The following is an 18647-nucleotide window of genomic DNA, read 5'->3' on the forward strand; positions in this document are numbered from 1 at the left end:
AGGGGCTGCATTTATAAGTCTTTCGAGGCTCTGTTGGAGATATGAGCAGTGGTGGGCTGGGGAACTCCAAGGAGCCAAGCTTGCTGAATTGAACCCAGTCCTGAGTAAAATTCCCTGCTGAATGGGTTCTCCCTGGAATGGGTAATGCTTATGTTCTTGGGTTCACTATGTATGGGGGAAGAGCTCACATAGAGGTTCTTTATCAATCTTTAGTCCCTTTCACTCTGAACATGAGGCTGTATGGAATGTTTTGTTCTTGATAACTAGAGGGAGGGGAACAGAGTCAGCTTCTTTTTCCAGGCCCAAGAGTAGGACGTGGTCCAAAAGCTTGAGCACATCAGCACATCATAGTTTCTAAGGTGTCCTATGGCACTGGGACTATCTGCTTCATAGACCCTTTTCCCACAGCCCCTCTTGGTCTGTTCTCATGCCATGGTGGAATCCTGCCATTTCAGATGCCCACTGAGTTGTTTAGAAGAAGTTACTTTGGCATTACAATATTTGGAGACACAATCCCTAGTCGGCCATAAGCTGGGCCCAAACAAAAAGATCAAAGACCCTTGGTCAGTAAGTGACCATATTCAGCCCTCTAGTACTTGGAGGAACCTCCAAGAGACTGCTGATGGCAAACAGGCATATTTTCCCAGGTCCTGCCCCACTGTGAGCGCTTCCAACTGTGAAAGATGTCACACTTCACAGGGAACTGGGCCCCAAAGACCCTACGCATTATTTGACTTTATGTTAGTTGTCCAACCTCTTGGAACATGGGCTTGTTCTTCTGTAGACGGGGATAGGTGATTCCCTTCCAACAGACCTCGCAGGGATGCTAAGAGGCTCAAAGTAGATGATGGATGTGAAAGTACTTTGTGAACTGAAAAGTACTGGACACACATGAGTTATGGATTCTTTTTATTCACAAAAGGGGAAACTGTGGGTCACCTCTCTCTGGAGAAAAGAGGGCTTTGCATTCTTGGGTTAATTACTTGCTGCAGTCTTGTCCATTTAAGGTAATAACAAAATAATACTAACAGAGCCTCAGAGATAGCTTCTTGGGTGGTGGTGTCTGTTCTATCCCAAAGCTGCCCTTTACAAATGAACCATGAGGCAGTAGTGGTGCTGAGCAGGGACCAAGAAGTGTAGATTGTGGTTCTGCCTGCTTTCTCCCTTTCCTTCCTAGCTCCTGGTCCCTTGACATGCCTCCTACCCAGTCTGAGTTCTTTAGAAATCTGCAGCCTGTCACATCTTAGAGTTCCCATGAAGAGCAGATGCTATGGGAGGCTTTCTCTCCTCAGCTCCCTGATGGAGACCAGGAGGCCTGGGTTGCCAGTATTTCTGTTAGGATGTGAGAAGAATGGGCTATGCTGCACAAAAGCTGTGACTGCTAGATAGCTTTTAGGCTTGGAGACTAAGGGGGTCCTTGACCTAGAGTCCCTTCAGGTTTCATTTCTGTGTGCAGGATTCTCAGTCTCTAGGGTCACAGGCTTACCATGTATGTGGCCAGCCTATTATATGAAGGATTCTGAGGAGGGCAAAGACAGGACACTGTGCCATCTTTCTACAGGCTGTGGACAGTGCCCAGGGGCTGTGGCCCCATAGACTACTCTTTTCTCTGACATAAAAATGAAACCACCTGGGGTACCCTGACTCCCTTTCTTGTTCATTCATTCAGTTGGCAATCACTGAGTACTTGGGAAGTCCAAGGCATACTATATTAGGGATTTGGGGGTCACAAAGATGATTGAAAACCAGATCCTACTTTCATGGGGTTTATGTCCAGGTAAGGGAGAAGAGTAATATACAGAGAAAATGATGTGAAAATGATGAGATATAAAGGAGGGAAAAACAGGGTAAGCTGCTTGGATTCTGTGGCATTTGAGTTGGGTATTAGAAAAATTAGGATTTAATGCTAAGTGGGGAAGGAGTGCAGCTGGCAAGATATGCAGGAGCAGAGACATGGGGAGAAGAACTAGGGGTGGGAACTGAAAATTCGGCAAGAGGGAGAAGGTCAGGAGGACAAGGAGAACATTCTGTCTGCCAAATCTACCAGGAATGTTATATTCCTCCTTTGAGTCTACAACATGTGTGTGAGGCAAATACTGTTCTCTCCAGTTCATAGAGGAGGAAGCTGAGGAAAAGAAAACTAAAGTAGCTTGATCAGGGCCAGGCAAGTATTAAATGGCAAGCAGAATTTGAGCCCATGACTGTGGGACATAGGAAGAGAGGGTCTGGACTTTTTTCCTGGTTGTGCAGGAACCAGTCGTGGGTGAGAACCAGAGGGAGGCAGTCAGGCTTCTGGCCTTCTGGACTGGCCCCAGAGTCCAGGATGGCTGCATGTTTGGCTTTCCGCATTCCTTTCTTATTGGAAGAGCCACTTGCCTCTGTGTGGGAGGCAGGGAAAGCCAGGATGGTGGGAGATACTGGAGTGAAATTTAAGACATGGCCTTCACTGTGGATTTTCATTCCCAGGACCACCTCAAACCTTGCCTCTTGTCCATGCCCCCCCCCCCCGCCCCCCATCATCCTCCCCCGCATCTCCAAACTCCCCTTGGGTCCATGCAGCTCATTCTGCACACGGCGTTGTTCTGCACTTGTTCCTTTGTTGCTGTGAAACAGGCTCCCAGCACAGTCAGCTTCTGTGTGGGAGGACCGGTGGCTGTCTCTGCAGGCAGGCATTTGCTTAGACAGGCTGCGTGTGAACCCCGCTTCCAGTGATTCCGGCCTCCTCCAGTTGGTGGTGGGATGAGGCTCAGCCCAGGGGACTGGCTGTGAAGGATGAGTTCAGGGTGGGATGACGGACCGCTTCTGGGACCAGTGGTATCTCTGGTATCTCCGCTTGCTCCGGCTGCTGGATCGAGGTATCCTGTGAGTGTGTGTGTGTGTGTGTGTGTGTGTGTGTGTGTGTGTGTGTGAGAGAGAGAGAGAGAGAGAGAGAGACAGACAGACAGACAGACAGACAGAGAGAGAGAGAGAAAGAGAATATGAATGCAACAGAGATACACAGAAAAGACAGCAGAGAAGAGTGTGAGAACAAAAAGGGAGAAAAAGAAGGAATTAAGCAACAGTAAGTAGGAAACCCATGGAAAGTAAAGAAAGGCTGTTTTTCTGGGGACATGTACAACCCTGCTGGGTGTGGGGAGCATGGGGCCATTTGGGGAGCAGCTGTATGATTGCTGTATGATGACATTTCTTGCTATGTTTTTTGTCAGATTCAGTATCATAGTCAAAGACAAGTGAAGCCTTAGTTTGCTGGGTTCTCCATGGAGCATGTGAGAAACCGTGCAGGAAGAAGAATGGTCACTGTGCCCAGAAGCTGGGGGCAAACCAATGTAAACTCAAATCTCAGCTCTGCCACTGAGCTTTGGGACCCTGGGCTGATTTTTGTGGCCTTCCTGAGCTTGTTACTGATATGTGAAATAGGCACGACAGGACCTACCTACTATGGTTACTATGGAGTTATTTAGTTCATATATGTGAAACATGTACATTATAGCTAGTGTGCACAGTTGGTAAATACTAAATGCTAAGTTCCCCCTGCTTGCCTCTCAGCAGCACAGAGCTATAGCACCTGTCCTGAGGGCAGCTGCCTTTGTTGATTGTCTGTAGGTAGAGCCAGTACACAATTTGAGATTAAAGAAAAGGAAAAGGAGAGTCAGTTTTATTTCTCAAGTTAATTGGACCTTAGTCTATTTCATTGTCACTTGTGATCAAAATCTGGTAGTGTCACACAAATCCAGACATTCTGTTGCAAGGAAAAGCTACTGTGAACTTTGTTTAGTAACTGATTTTTTTAAGTGTTGAATGCTCCTTCTAAGAGCTTTGGCTCCTTTAAGAAGTTTTGGCAAGAATGAGAGCAAACTCCTGATGGGAAAGATGGTCCTGGGGAAGCCCTATGACAAACCCCAAGGTGTGTTAATCTCCATCAGGGACAGTCTCAGGTGAGCCAGGAGATCAACACTAACTGGCAGCAGAGAGCTGCTCAGAACAGGAGAGCCAGGACCCTGATGGGGGAAAAATCAAAGATGAAGGAAACCGAACCAGTCCTACAGACCCATGTGAGCCTGGACTTGAGATGATGATGTTAAGAAAGGAGCAAAACTTCATGGTGGTGGAAATCACAGACTAGGGGAAAGGGAAGAATATCATCCCCTTATCTGTGTGGTCTCAGGCAAATTACTTAACTTCTCTCTGTCTCCTTTCCTTCATTTGTAAAAAGGTGATGATGGCAGTCGTACCAACTTAGAGGGTTGCTGTAGGGGTTAAGTGAGAATACAAGTGAAATACTTATCCCAGTGCCCAGCATGTACAAAGTACCCTTTAAATCTTAGTTTTCATTACCAAGATAGTTAATTCTTACTCTCTTTCAAACATCCTTGGAAAGACATATAGAGGTGGTATTTAATAACCAGAAGCTGGGAAAAAGTCCAATTATGAATTGTTACAGGCCCAGATATAATTTATATGTATGTAAATTCAATATTCAAAGTAGCATGTCATACTAATTTTTAAAAGAAACTAAATGATAGTATATAAGCTATAAGAATAGTTTATTTTCAATTTTTATAAAATATTTGAGTCCATGAATTGCAAATTTTGGTTCGAGTTCTGGCTTCATGACTAAGTACCCCTGAATAAACGATTTGCCCTCAGTTCATTAAACTGAAAATTAGGAATATTGATAAACTTTTGGGGAAATATATTGTGTTAGTCCGTGTAAAAGTGTCCCATAATGAATTTAAGGATTGATAATTAACCTTTTCCTCTGGATAGAAAGGGAGACTACCAGAATTGTGTGTTCTTCTATGCCTGTTCGGTTACCATGTGTGGCTAAAATCCGAAAGCTTATGGTTTTTCATATAAAGTGTCTGTTGGATTTTTTGTAATGTGAGGCTTTAGGCTAGCAGTTCCTGACTACATTTCTAACTGCGTAGGGTATCTGATATTTAGACTTCTGGGAGCTGGATGTTGATGATGTTGCCCGGTTCTAGTTAATGGGTGTTATACATGTCCATGTGTGCACACTCACATCCTATTCAAACAGACAATTTGGATATGGCAACTTTAATGACTAACATTGAATAGAGAATGGCACACTTTATAGACTGAGTTACCTCATAAATGTTATTGAGCTAGCTCAATTAATGTTCAGTGAATGAATGAATGAATGATGAACCCACCTTTCAGAGCAATGAAAAATATTTCTCTTAGATCTCCATGGTAACAGAATTTAGCCCCCTTCATCTGTTTTAGAATTTTTTGTCATTTTTCCTTCATCATTATTATGCTCTATATCATCTTGAAAGTAGCAGGTCTGAAGAAAGGAGGGAATGAGATGAGAAGAGGTAGGAAATGATGAGTTTAGCTCAGGAAATTGAAATAATCAACTAGCTGTGTGCTTTCCTGAGTCATCTGCTTGGCTGTGACTGGAGGATAAATGAATGTGTGATTTGACACACCTAGGGAAAGGGAAGAAACAGAACACATCATGGAGCAGAAATAAACTTTACAAAGAAATAACAGTATACACTTGTTGATTGCAGACCAATGTTTTATCTCCCTCATCATTGTTCTGCTAACAGTAGGTTTTAAAAAATAAAAGGCTTCTCTTTCTAGGCCTGTACTGAACTATATGCAAGGCTGTATGTGATAATGAACTGCCAGCTTGCTCAGATATTACATTTTGATGATTTATTCTTATTAATAGCAGATGCTGTTTTTAAAGTGCATGTTACTGGATGTTTGTCAACTATGCTGACGGTGGTTTGTGCCTACAGATGTTGGCTAAGGAGATGGTTATCAGGATGGGGACTGTCCATCAAAAGGAAAGAGCTCATATAGATAGGAAGCATAAGATAAATAATGTTTAGTTGTTAAGTTTTGGTATATCCATGGGGACCTGACAAGTAAGATGGGGATTTACATTTCCTTGTTTCTACATAATGTTTTTGGTAGCTGAGGGAGAAGAGTGAAAGACTGACCTTCTTTATTCATAATGCTTCAGGCAGCGTTTCCCAGCCTGTAGGAATATTTACACTGGTAGTCCATGAGATGATTATAGGTGATTTAAAGATATTGCTTGAGCTTCTCTTGCTGGCCACTGCCTGGTACAATCCAGTAGGTAATCTGCCCAATGCCTGCTTCTATGGAGGCTCTCCATTTCATGCCCTCATCTAGTACAGGCCTTCTCCGCTCTGTCTGTGCCTCACTTTTCTCCTTGTTCCTACCTCTAGTCTCCCTTGTATCCTACTGCTTTCCCTGCCTTAATCTTTGATCCTAGATTCTGCTCTTTGTGTGCTTGTCACTTCAGCCTCTGCCCTTCATGTCTGATCTCTATGACCACTGTTCCTTTTAAGATACAACCTCATGCTACCTGCTAGCTGTATTCCATTCTCTGGTGTTCCTGATACTCTCCAACCTATCACCAAGCTTCCATACCTTCTCATTGCTGTCCTAGGCCAGTGTGCCCTCTCTTCCCTGCCCTCTACTTCTGAATGCTTTCCACCCTAGAGCAACTGTATTTTTTTCCTACCCTTTTATGTCACTATGCCATTACCCTCAAGTCCACATTTCTTTTAAAAATAAGTTTAAGTAAAAAAATGGAGTCATTTAAAACAGTACCAAAGAAATCACAGTGTAGGAGGCATGTGTTGATGGTGAAAATGGTTATAAAAGTACAAAAATGACTAATTTTTGAGAAATCTAAGTGATAGATTGAATTTACAACATAGGTTTCAGGCTGATAATTTCTTCTTGGTGCTCTGTCCACATTCCTGTGGCCACCATAGTTGTTTGGAATTCTGAACCAGAAACCACCTGATTCTCATCCTTCAGTGTATGTCACAATCACTGGGAGCTCTTAGAGAGCATGATGTCCACATTCTCCTTTTCCTTCTTCTTCTGGCAGATTCCACTAGGATCATTGAAAAAGGAGCTGGGCACTGAGATCTTTGAAGAGCTCTGGAGGTGATGCTAATGGCAGGGTTGGATCTGCTCATTGCTGTCCTTTAATGTGATGCCAGAAAGTAATGGCAAATATGACTCTGGGACAAAATAACAAAAGAAATTAGATAGTCGGTTACTATGTGAGAATAGTAAACATAGGAGTAAGGAAGGAATGTATTAAGGAACAAAGTGCAAAAGAAAATTATTTGGGTACAATTTATGCAACTTTCTTTAGAAACTACATACAACCATTTTCCATCACTACTTAACTAAACTTTGACTTTTATTCATATTCTCAGAAAAAAAATTTACCTGCCTCCTAGGAGGTTGTCTGGCCGACAATGCTTTGGGCTTATAGCTCTCAGTTCTGGATGCCTAGGGTTTTGGACATAGGTATGGTGATATGCCACTATATGTGTAAAAAACCTTTTCTTTCTTGCTTAATGTAGCTCTTACTAGGCAATAGATGGATGTTGCCCATACTCTGCTAGAAGCAGAGAAAGGAAAATCCTTTTCTTCCTTCAGGAGAGATGGGAGGGAGGTAAAGAGAATACCTGTCCACAGGCTTCATGGTATTGGGCTGTACTTTGGCCAGGAATCTACTTGGTTTTCGCTAAAGTCCACCTCTCCACAGTTGATCATTCTCTGTTGTCTCAACCTTTAAATGTGCCAGACATTCTAATCCAAGGATTGATTTTGCTCTGGTGCAGTGCAGGGTCAAGAATGTAATTGGACCACATGGACCTGATTATTAAGGCTTCCTGATCTTTGTGTTTGCCTTTCTTTGGTCTTGTCTTTACCATGCTTGTAGCCTATTTCTGGTGTCTAGTTCCACTCACTGACAGATGCCCTGTGTTTGGGTTGCTTCCTTCTCTGTTATCTGCTCAGCACTGGCCACTGGGGTCATTCTTGGTGCCTCTGCTTAGACCACTTGTTATGACTGGTTCCTACCCTGAGATGGGCTCTGAATACTCGCCTTGGGATGGCTTGCCCTGTTCTTGTAACTGTTGCATATGTGTGATGAAGGTGATGTGTGGGTTCTTTGGGTCCACTTTTATGACTTGTTCTTTGCCTCCTGTAGTCAGTGGGAAAAAGAAGAGGAAAGCACATGGCATGTGTATGAAGAGCACATAGAGTGATTCTCCTGTGTTGGGTTTCTCTATTTAGAGAAGTTTAGGCTGTAATCATCTTTCCAGTTGAGCTGAATATTTACATAATACAGAAAGAAGTTACTTTAACTTAGGTTTTAATTAGTTTTTGGTGAAAGATCACTTTCAGAAAGGACTAGGCCTCTTGTCTAATAAAGTTTGAAGATACGACTACCTGAAATACCACCAGAGAGCAATTCTGTTATTGTTCATCAGAGCCTCTTTTAATAACCTTCGCCTTTTTTTGTGCTTCCTCTTAAAATGACAGAACCTTCACCACCTCTTTTTACAGATAGTTCACATTTCTCCCCTTCCATTGTCCTTCATAAAAAGCTCCCCTAACCAAAAATACCTGGTTGTGTTCAGAAACATGAACACATGTACAATGTACAGTGTTCAGTGATTTCCATTGTGCTTCTGTGGGTGCATTAATACACACCTCAAGGGTTGTTGTGAGCAGTGAAGGAGACAACAACATGTGTGACAAGTACCTGGCACTGGCAAGTGGTCAGTATGTGTACACTTGCCTTCCTGGATTTCTGTAGCTAGTAGGGAGCTTAGTGGCTTCTAGGGGCCCATTTCCTTCACTGAGAGTGAGCGTCCCTGAAGGTAGGTCCTCATTTCCACCATTCTTTTGTATTTTCACCTACGTACCCAGTTCAAAGGTGTATCCTAATAGGAAACCTAATAAATAACTTTGGGTGAGAATAATGAGAATAATGGCTTATCACAGCATTGTTAAGGAATTAAAAAGAGAGCAGTGTTGGCTTAATAATTTCAAATATGTTACTTCCTCTGGTGCTTATTATGCTTCTCTGAGATAGGTCACTTTGGTTTCCATTTCACAGATGGGAAGCACTCTTAGAGGTTAATTATTTTGCTAAAGCCACACAACTGCTAAGGAAAAAGCCAAACTGTGTCCAGAATCCTGGACTCCCATCTAGGATGGATAGTCTCCCATACCTACTGCCATACAGGTTTTAGAGACCCTCATCCATTTGTCTCTTCAGCATGCATGTTGAACTGGGTGTCTAGCCATCTCTCTTGTCAGCAGATGGTAGAGTATATCACTGAGGTGTCTTTCTGTGGTGAGATCACCAGACAAGATGTATCTAGGCCAAGTCCTGGGGGAAGGACACTGATAGCTGCTCTGTAAGTTCCTGGTGTGGGGTTTCTGTCTAGTGGGGTGGAGGTTACCACAGTGCAAGAATAGTCGAGCAGAACTGTGCTTCACTGGGTGGACCTATTCTTCTGTTGAGGCATATTTTGTGATCATTGAGGGTGAAGGGCCAGTGGAAGATGGTCAGAAAGCCAGCTGAATTCCCAATGCATGGTGATTGTTATCAAATAAACTGTCAAAGCAGTAAATATTGTTCCTGTTAGTGGGATTAGAAATATTACATATCAGTGATGATGAACCTTTTGAGACTGAGTGCCCAAACTGCAGCCCAAAACCCATTTATTTATGGTGAAGTACCAACACTGCAATTTTACCTGAATATTGAGGTTTTAGTTTATAAAAACAACTTATACATTAACATCTTTTGTCTTAAAAACACATCTCTGCTAAATGTTAGATACTGAATTTGTTTTTCATAAGAAAATTCAAAGCTAAAATCTTGTGTTAATAAAAGCGAATATATTAAAACTCACAGCCAGTCCAAGCAAATATGTACATATCCTTGGCAGTGTACTGACCAGCCAAGTGAAAGTTTCTTTCAGAGTAGTTGCAGCTCCTAACATCATTGCCTGGGGCCACTGCTCCTTTCTGAGCAAGCACATGGCCCCTTCCTATGCTGTTATCTGATGCTCAGCTGCTGCGATGATGCTGGGGGTGACTTGACTCACAAGCCGACAGAGGGGTTTCTTTGTGCCCACTGTGGCACGCTTGCCATAGATTTGCCACCACTTGGATATATAAGGGTCCAGGCACTGCAGGGGACATTAGGGGTAGGAGGAAGGATTCCTACTCTCAGGAGCTTCAAATTCCTGGAAGGATCCTAAAGGACCAAGGATCAGCAGGAATTCTCTAGGTCTCTTGTGGTCCCTCTTTGCAATTATAGATCATCTATAAGTAAGATATCTTCTAGCTCTAACAATTCATGGTTCCATGAAGACAACACCTGCCACATCTACAAAATGTATATGCCTGTAACACCTACAGTATACCTACCTATGTGATGCCACAAGGCTTTATTTCATGTTGAGTTGCTAAATGAGTGCTATGAATCCAAAAAAGGAAGTTGGTCTGAATGAAGAAATGCTCATTCATTCAATAAATATCTTCTGAGGACCTACCATATGCTTTGCTCTATTTGGAGCTCTGAGAATAGAGTATTGAAGAATATAGTGTTCTTGTCTTCATGAAGTTTAATCATCTATTCAGGGAAATAGACAATAACAAATAACACAATGATACAATGACAGGTAGAATAAAAAGGAGACAACTGACTTAAGATTTAGTAGTTCTTAATTATGAGGATGGAAATCAGAGAATACAGAGCATGCTTAGGGAATGACAACTAAACCGGGCTGCCTAGAGCATCTGTGTGGTTAGAGTTGAAGGAGGTTGGAGAGAGAGGTTGAGGCCACTTTGTGTAGATTCTTGCTCACATGTCATGTTACATGTAAATGATGGCATGGTAAAAGCATTCTATTTGGAAAATGTATTGAACAATACTCATGTATTGGACTAGGTGCTGGAAATACAAAGAAACAGAACATGGGATGCAGTGGTCAAAGGAGAGACTCAGACACATGAAAAGTATTTTACAACAACATTGGTAAGTGAAATTAGCTAGGCCTGCTTAGGAGGACAGATTATTTAGTTGCCTAGAGGAGTTGGAGTCGTATCTTTTCAGAATATCTGATACTTCAGTTTAGGCTTGCAGGATGAATAGGAATTTGGTGAAAAGGGTGTACTCAGCCCTTCAAGTCAGTAATGCATGGATAGAGATACAGAGAAGGTTGAAGGGGATGCATACCTAAAGAAGAGAAGGAGTTCAATGTATCTGGAAGGTAGCACACTAGAAGGAGAAGTTACAGGAAACTCATGAGCACAAGAGCCTGTTGCTGGTAATGGTCTTTAGAGGTTGGTAATGGTCTTTAAAGGTGAATCTGGATATACAAGAAGAACTGGATGAAAAGAAAACCGGAAATGAAGGAAGAGTAGGTTTATGGAAAGGAAGGAAGAGGAGACTGTGTGAGATGATGTCAGAACAACAGGAATTTCTTATGTCTCATATTGAAGGATAGTGGAAAAGTCCATATTTAGGTTTGACTGGAGTAGTGGTAACAGTTATATTAAAAGTTCAAAAGGGGAAGCTGGATTGATGGTGTTGGATAAGGGATTTAGTCTTTGAGTCTTAGATCACAAAATACCCAATTCCTTTATGCAATTGAAGTATGACTGTGATTCCAGGGAACAGCTAGGGTAGGAGATGCATGATTTTGAGTCCTCTACCTAGAAGCAGCAGTGTAACTGATAGTAGTTCAGGAAAGACAGTATAGAGAGAAGTGAGAATAATGTAGATGGTCTCTGAAAAATGTTGATATAGGAAGGCAGGGTCTGAGAGATGAGAATATTCCTTAAGGACAGTGTTGTGGCTTGTGTCTACATGTCCCCCCAAAGCCTCATTCAGTCTTTCTCAAAGGTAGTTAAATCTGGAACGTGTGATTCTAGGATTAAGGGTGTGTGATTACTAAAGCACTATATGTAACTATTTTGGTGGTGCCCTAATTTTGGTAGTCTGAATAAGATAAAAGGAGCAGAAAGACACCATTATGCCTTCTTGCTTTTGCTGTCTTCCATCACCATGAACTGTTGCTGTTCTGCCACCCTGCCTTGGAGCCAGTTGACTATGAACTGAAACCTCTACAAACTGTAAGCTAAATAAACCCCCTTCCCTTCTAACTTTGGATGTTGGTTATTTTGTCTCAGCAATGAGAGATGTAACTAACACAGGCAGTATGAGAGCTGAATCAATAATTTCATGGGAATAGAGAAAAAGGGGCAGTTAGGGATCCCCATGTGCAGGGAGATGGCGCAATGTTGAAGGTTTTGGTGACAGAAGGCATTGGTGACTACTTACAGTATTGTTTCAGTGCCTCGATGAGGAGAAACCAGATTGTAGTGGGAGGAGGTGGTAAGGATGAGACAGCAGCAAGCACATATTGTTTGCTTGAGATATTTGTCAGAAAATGTGAGGTAAAAATAGAGTGGTGGTTGGCGGGACATTAGGGTCAAGTGATGGCTTTGTTAAAGAAGGGAGGCCTGAATGTGTTTGAGGCTGAAAGAGGTGACCAGTGACAGAAGTTTGAAAATGATGAATAGAAATGGATTTATTAACTCATTCAATAAATACACATTGGGTAATGACAATGAATCCAGGCATCCCAGGCTCTGTGCAATAGCTGTGCAAATATGCTGAGGATACAGCATGAATAAGGCATGAAATCTTCATGAAGTTTACATTCTAGAGAGCAAGGTAGATGATATACAAGTCAAGAAACAGTTGAATTTCTAATAACAGCTTGTGATAAGTGCTGTAAAGTGTGGCAGTGGCCTGGAGGAGGTAGAACATGTTGGATAAAGAGTACAGATGGAAGCCATAGACCAGAGGAGGGGAAATACTTCCTTTGTTGGGAGGAAGAAAGTAGGAGTGCTTAGAAAATGGTTTTTTAAGTAGTAAAAAGAAAAGTGAGGACATGTAATTCAAATGGCCGTAGTATTTTTAAGCAAGGGATCAGTCTGTATCATAGACTGAGACTGGAGCAGTGGGCTAGTCCAAGACCTTGGATGATAGGTCCTTATCTGCATCACTAAAATCTCCAACAATTCTGAAGTATAGAGGATATTGTTCTCATTGTATGGATGAGATAACTAGAGGGACACAGAAAGGATCCATGACTAAAAGTTTGGGAACAAAAGGGAGCATTACCTGGATACTCTACCACTGAGTACATCTCCAAGGGGCAGCTCAGAGAGGACTGTTAATACAGTCAAGAGACTAGTTTCATCTCTCTCTTCTCCTAGGCTGGGGTTGAGCTTCTAATTCTTTTTCCACAGCCCCCAGAATTTTGGGATTATAGTCATGTGCCAGGATACCTGGTTTCTCCCTCCTTTCATAAAAATCCTATTCTGAGTTCTGAGGGAAACATTGAAGAGGAGGCAAGACCTAGTATTTGGATTCTTAAGGATTTTGATAGGGCACGAGGAAGAGGGCATTCAGGGTAAAAGAAAATGCAAAGAAAACTGTCCAGAGATTCAGCAGAAAGGTGTAATCAGAGAAGACTGGGGCTTGATTAGGTAAAAAAAAAATGTGAATTTACTAGGCCATAAGATGATATTGGGGCATACAAGATCAGTGTTGAGTAAAGAGGTTTATATTTCTTATTTTCTTAACTTACATACTTGTATCCCAGCAAAACGAATAGGAAGTATAGGAAGAGTTTTCTCATTTAAGACATGAGGACTGAGGTCTACAGTCCATAATGTCATCCATGTTCATGCAGAACCTGACTGGGAATGTTTGCTTCCTTAACAGCTTTGCTTTCAGGTCATTCTGTTCAAATAAGACATGAGGAAACTGAGGCCCAAAGAGATGATTTCACTTGCCAGTCATACAGTTAGATAATAGCTGAAGTCAAGGGAAAATAAAAGCAACTCCCAAGCTGAGGCCTTGTTTCATTGTATTCCTTTGCAGTTTTAACCCAATGTTATCCCTTTCACATACTCAGTAGCCTTGTTGTAGTAAATGTATTTGGAAGAATGGGCAGATTGGGGAATTCATGGGTTTGAGGGGTGTCTAGTTTGAATTTAGTCTTTTTAAGTCTCCAATCAAAATTTCTAAGAAGGCACAAAAGCAAGATTGTGTTTCTTTCTCAATTTTTCCTTGTTATTGTCATGAAGATGTGTTCGACTTGGAAGTGGAACTTCCTGGCTTTCCCTTGCTACTGCACAATTGTGCTCTAAAGAACCCTGCTGAGGGCAAAGACAGAGGAGTGTCTTCCTTATAAACCCAGGAGGAAGAATTGGCATGAGGCTTTTAATCTACATTCATACTAACATTCTGTTAGATGGTATAATGAGCTCCATATTTTATATGCTATTTTAAGCCTGTCTCAAAATAAAATACAGGGCCGGGGTGGAGGAAGGACGTAAGTCTTGGAGACAAAATGGCATGGCTTACTCATCAGTGTTTTCATTTTAATGATCCCAAACCCAGTACAAGTCCCTGAGTGACACTGTAATGGAAACCACATTTTTTTTCCTGTTGGAAGTTTTAGGTTGAACACAGCCAAATGCTTTGAGACATAATTAAGGTTGCAAACTCTCATTCCTGGTAATAAACAGACCTTTCACTCCGGGGGCTCTAGCTAGAGACAGTGTGGTTAGAAAGCAGTTGAAATTATAGAGATATTTCTTCCACTGGTCCCTGGCCCACCAAAACTTCTGCGTGTCCTCCCTTCCCATCCCTTTTTCTCCCCCTTCCTCTTCACTGCTGCCTCAGCCAAATAAATACAAATAAACAAACAAACAAGCAAACAAACCCTGGTGTTGACTACTTCCCTGGCATTTGGAGAGAACGAACCCCTGATGGAGGATGCTGTGTCTGCAGGAGGCTGGACTGAGCTGGTAGTGGCAGCACATGCATAGGAAGAAGGGGAGCAAAAGGACCCTGCCAAACACCTGGGATACTGGAGGTGGGAGATAAACAGTGGCATTGCTAGGTGTGGAAAAATGTAGGGAATGTTCTGGATATTACAGGCTGGAAAATCCAGCTCATAGGTTCTTAAGGACCTAAGAGAGCAAGGCAGCCCCTTCTCCTGTGTTTGGACATAGTGAAATGAGAGCTCTGTCAGTTCAGGTATCCTTTGCCTTGGAAAGGTTTCTGAACCTGCAAAGATCAAAGTTTAGAAACTTGGCATGGTCAACCCCCAACCCTATCTTGAACATCTGGAATATAAAAGATTCAAGGAGCCTCTAGTGCATATAGGCACAATCTGTTTGGTCAATTACAGTCTAATCTTACCCTTATAGGGAAGGCTTTGGCTACCGTAAGAAACAAAAAAAAGGGCTAGGATATTTCCCACTCTGGCTACCTTGGTCCCATACTCTGCCTCTACAGAAAATGATTCTGGGGTGGACTGGATGAGACCCAGTTGGGCATTCTGCTTTTCTGTGTAGAGATCCTATCACTGTCACATTTCTGTTCTTACTACTCCCCTCCCCCCTACCAGTGGGCAAGTAGTCATGTTAATAATATCTCCTTTAGGAAGATGTATTAATACATTTTTGATTCATCCAGTAGCAATAGTTAAATGTCTCTCTGGGTCTCAGTTTCCTCATTTAGAGAATTAGGATCATATCATCTATGGTAGTTATTAGTGGCATTCAGTAAATGCTTCCTTTGGGGAACACAGTAAAGTTGCACCTTCACACACTTTTGACCATGTAACTTCTGTTGGCCAATGAAATGTGAGCAAAAGGTAGCTGTTTCATTCCCAAGTGGCAGCTTTAAAAACCAGTATATCATTTAATTCATTCCTCTACTGTTTTATCAATTGTAGAACCTCTGTTAGGATAAAGCCTCCATTTGCCTGGGACTGTGAGTGACTATGATGTGTGCTACTTTACTGAACTGAATTAAACTTATAGTATGAGCAAATAATCATCATCTTTTCTTTTATCTTCTGAGATTTTGGGGTGGTTTTTACCTATAATTTACCCAGATTGATATATAAATCTCATGAGCTTTGTAGGGAGTTACACAAAATTAATATACTGTATATGTATAATACATAAGGCAATAAATGGTATTTATTTTATTCTGTGAATATCATTTAGAATGCTTTTGGCTGCAGATAACTGAACCCAATCTCAAAATGGCTTAAACACTAAATGTATTTTTCTTTCTTGTCCCTCTCCTGTTTTAAGAATTTCAGGAGTTAGGTACTTAGATTAGTGGCTCAATATCATCACTATTTTTTTTAATTTAGTCAGCTTGGATTCATTAGATTTCTACATCTGTAAGATGTTACAGTTTATCAGTTTTGGAAAATCTTCAGCCATAATCTCTGGTTTTTCTTTTCTCTTCCTTTGGGATACCAATTGATTGTACGCTAAAATTTCTCACTGTATCTTCTATATTTCTTTTTCTTATATCTATATTTTTCATAATTTTATCTCTGATCTGTCTAATTTTTTATAGTCTACCTTCAAGTTTATTAATTTTCTATTCAGCTATGTCTAACCTGCAATTAAACATATGCATTAACTTCTTGATTTCAATTATTATATTTTTCAGTGCTAGAGTACCTTTTTGATTCTTTAAAGTTTCATGAAAAAGCTTTCAAGTTTGCCTAATTTCTTTGAACATAGTAAGCATATTTTTTTTTTGTATTAAATTCTTTTATTGGTACATTGTAGGTATATAACAAAATTACATTTCTCATTGGGAATTGTACCTTTACATAATGCATCTTGGTTCTTATTTTTTCCCCATTCCTAGCCCTCCCTTCACCTCCTCCACCCTTCCCTATTTACAAAGACTTTGTTCCCATTTTTTCCATTTCTCAGCATTTTTTCCTTTCCCTTCTTTCCTTTCCCCTGCCCCTCCCACTACCCCTACCCCTTTGGACCCTTTCTTCCTATTTTGCATTATCGATTATTCATTCTAATCATTGGTACATTTTAGGTATACAATATAATGACATTCATCATTGGAAATGTGCACCTTTACATAGTCTCTCTTGGTTCTTATTTTTCACCCTTGCCCAGCCCTCCCTTCAACCCCTCCAGTCCTCCCTATTTACAAAGATTTTGTTCCTATTTTTCCGTTTTCTCATATTAATCCCATTCCCTTCTATCCTTTCCCCTAGCCCTCCCACTTCCTTCCCCTTTGCCCCTTTTCTTCCTATTTCACATTACCTATTATACATTTAGTCCTTATTTGCACTTTCAGTTTCTCACACCAGAGAAACTATTTGGTATTTATACATGTGTGTCCTATTTATTTCACTTAAGAGTATTGGCTTAATGTGCATCCACTTAGCTATAAATGTCTCTAATTTCTCATTTGTTATGGCTGAGTAGTACTCCATTTTATTAAAAAACCACATTTTCTTGATCCAGTCTCCAGTTGATGGGCATTTGGGCTGTTTCCAAGTTTTAGCTATTACAAACTGCGCTGCTATGAACATGACTGCAGATATATCACTGTGGTATGATTCTTTTAATTCTTTGGGGAAGATCCCCAGCAGTGGAATAGCAGGGTCAAATGGGACTTCCAGTCCCAGTTCTTTGAGGTATCTCCATACTGATTTCCACAGTGCTTGCACCAGTCTACACTTCCAGCAGCAGTGGAACAGGATTCCTCTTTCTCCACAGCCCCGCCAGCATTTGTTATTGGTTGATTTCATGATAGCAGCCATTCTTTCTGGAGTGAAGTGGAATCTCAGCATTGTTTTCATTTGCATCTCTCGAATGACCAGTGATGTTGAACAGTTTTTCATGTATTTATTTGTTATTTCTACTTCTTTGTCTGAGAAATGTCTGTTCATTTCAGATGCCCATTTTTGGATTGGGTCTTTAAATTTGGGAGGTCTGATCTTTTTAAGTTCTTTATAGATTCGAGATAGTAGACCTTTGTCTGAGGAAAAGCACGTGAAGATTTTTTCCCACATTTTGGGTTGTCTCTTCACACTGCTGGTGGTTTCTCTTGCTGGGCAGAAGCCTTTTAATAAGAAGAGATCCCATTTGTTGATTGTTTGTGCTAGTTCACAGGCAACTGAGGTTTTGTTCATAAAATCTTTTCCTACACCGATGTCTTCAAGGGTTCTACCTAACCTCTTTTCCAACTGGTTCAGAGTTTCTATTTTAATATTGAGATCTTTAATCCATTTTGATTTTAGTTTAGTGCATGGTGAGAGATATAGGTCTAGTTTTAATCTTTGGCAAGTTGAAGCCCAATTTTTCCAGCACCATTTATTCAAGAGGCTATCTTTCCTCCAGTGAGGGTGTTTGGCTCCTTTATGGAAGATGAGATGGCTGAGTGTGTCTGGCGTTGTTTCTGCATCGTCTAATCTGTTCCACTGGTCCCCAGGTCTGTTTCTTTCCCAGTACCATGCTGTTTTTATCACAGTAGCTTTGTAGTAGAGTTGCAGGTTGGAGATTGTGATACCCTCTGCCATGTCTCTATTACCTAGAATTGCGTTTGCTATTCTGGGTCTCTTCTTGTTCCAAATGAATTTTTGGATTGTTTTCTCAAGGTCCATGAAGTGTGCTGCTGGGATCTCAACTGGAATTGCATTAAATCTATATAGCAGTTTTGGAAGTATGGCCATTTTCACTATATGAATCCTTCCTACCCAGGAGCAGGGGATGTCTGTCCATTTTCTGATATCATCTTCAATCTCTCTTTTCAGAGTGCCATAGTTTTCAGAGAAGAGGTCTTTGATTTCTTTTGTTAGGATGATTCCTAGGTATTTCAGTGTTTTGGATGCTATTGTGAAAGGAATTATTTGCCCTATTTCTCTCTCAGTGAGTCTGTCATTGGT

The 18647-nt window shown here is 41.3% G+C and overlaps 1 protein-coding gene across 26 annotated transcripts in view; it reads left to right on the plus strand.

Annotated features, from left to right (window-relative positions):
- The window catches only part of Kalrn (kalirin RhoGEF kinase), a 698268-nt gene that overhangs the window by 63468 nt on the left and 616153 nt on the right, over nt 1–18647 (plus strand). For 7 of the 26 annotated variants that reach the window (XM_087209482.1, XM_087209531.1, XM_087209486.1 and 4 more), the window contains exon 1: nt 2889–3061. The exons of 5 other annotated variants lie outside the window; for them this stretch is intronic. In XM_087209482.1, the coding sequence (XP_087065608.1) occupies nt 2983–3061 (79 nt within the window). In that variant the 5' untranslated portion in view covers nt 2889–2982. Of the gene's footprint in view, nt 1–2562; nt 2856–2888; nt 3062–18647 lie in introns of those variants that run through there. 14 more of the 26 variants (XM_087209544.1, XM_087209570.1, XM_087209576.1 and 11 more) reach the window with 7 other exon arrangements.

Source organism: Heterocephalus glaber, unplaced genomic scaffold (genome assembly GCF_053883595.1).
Source record: "Heterocephalus glaber isolate CG9 unplaced genomic scaffold, H.glaber_assembly_v1.0 deba00000122, whole genome shotgun sequence".
Classification (NCBI taxonomy): domain Eukaryota; kingdom Metazoa; phylum Chordata; class Mammalia; order Rodentia; family Bathyergidae; genus Heterocephalus; species Heterocephalus glaber.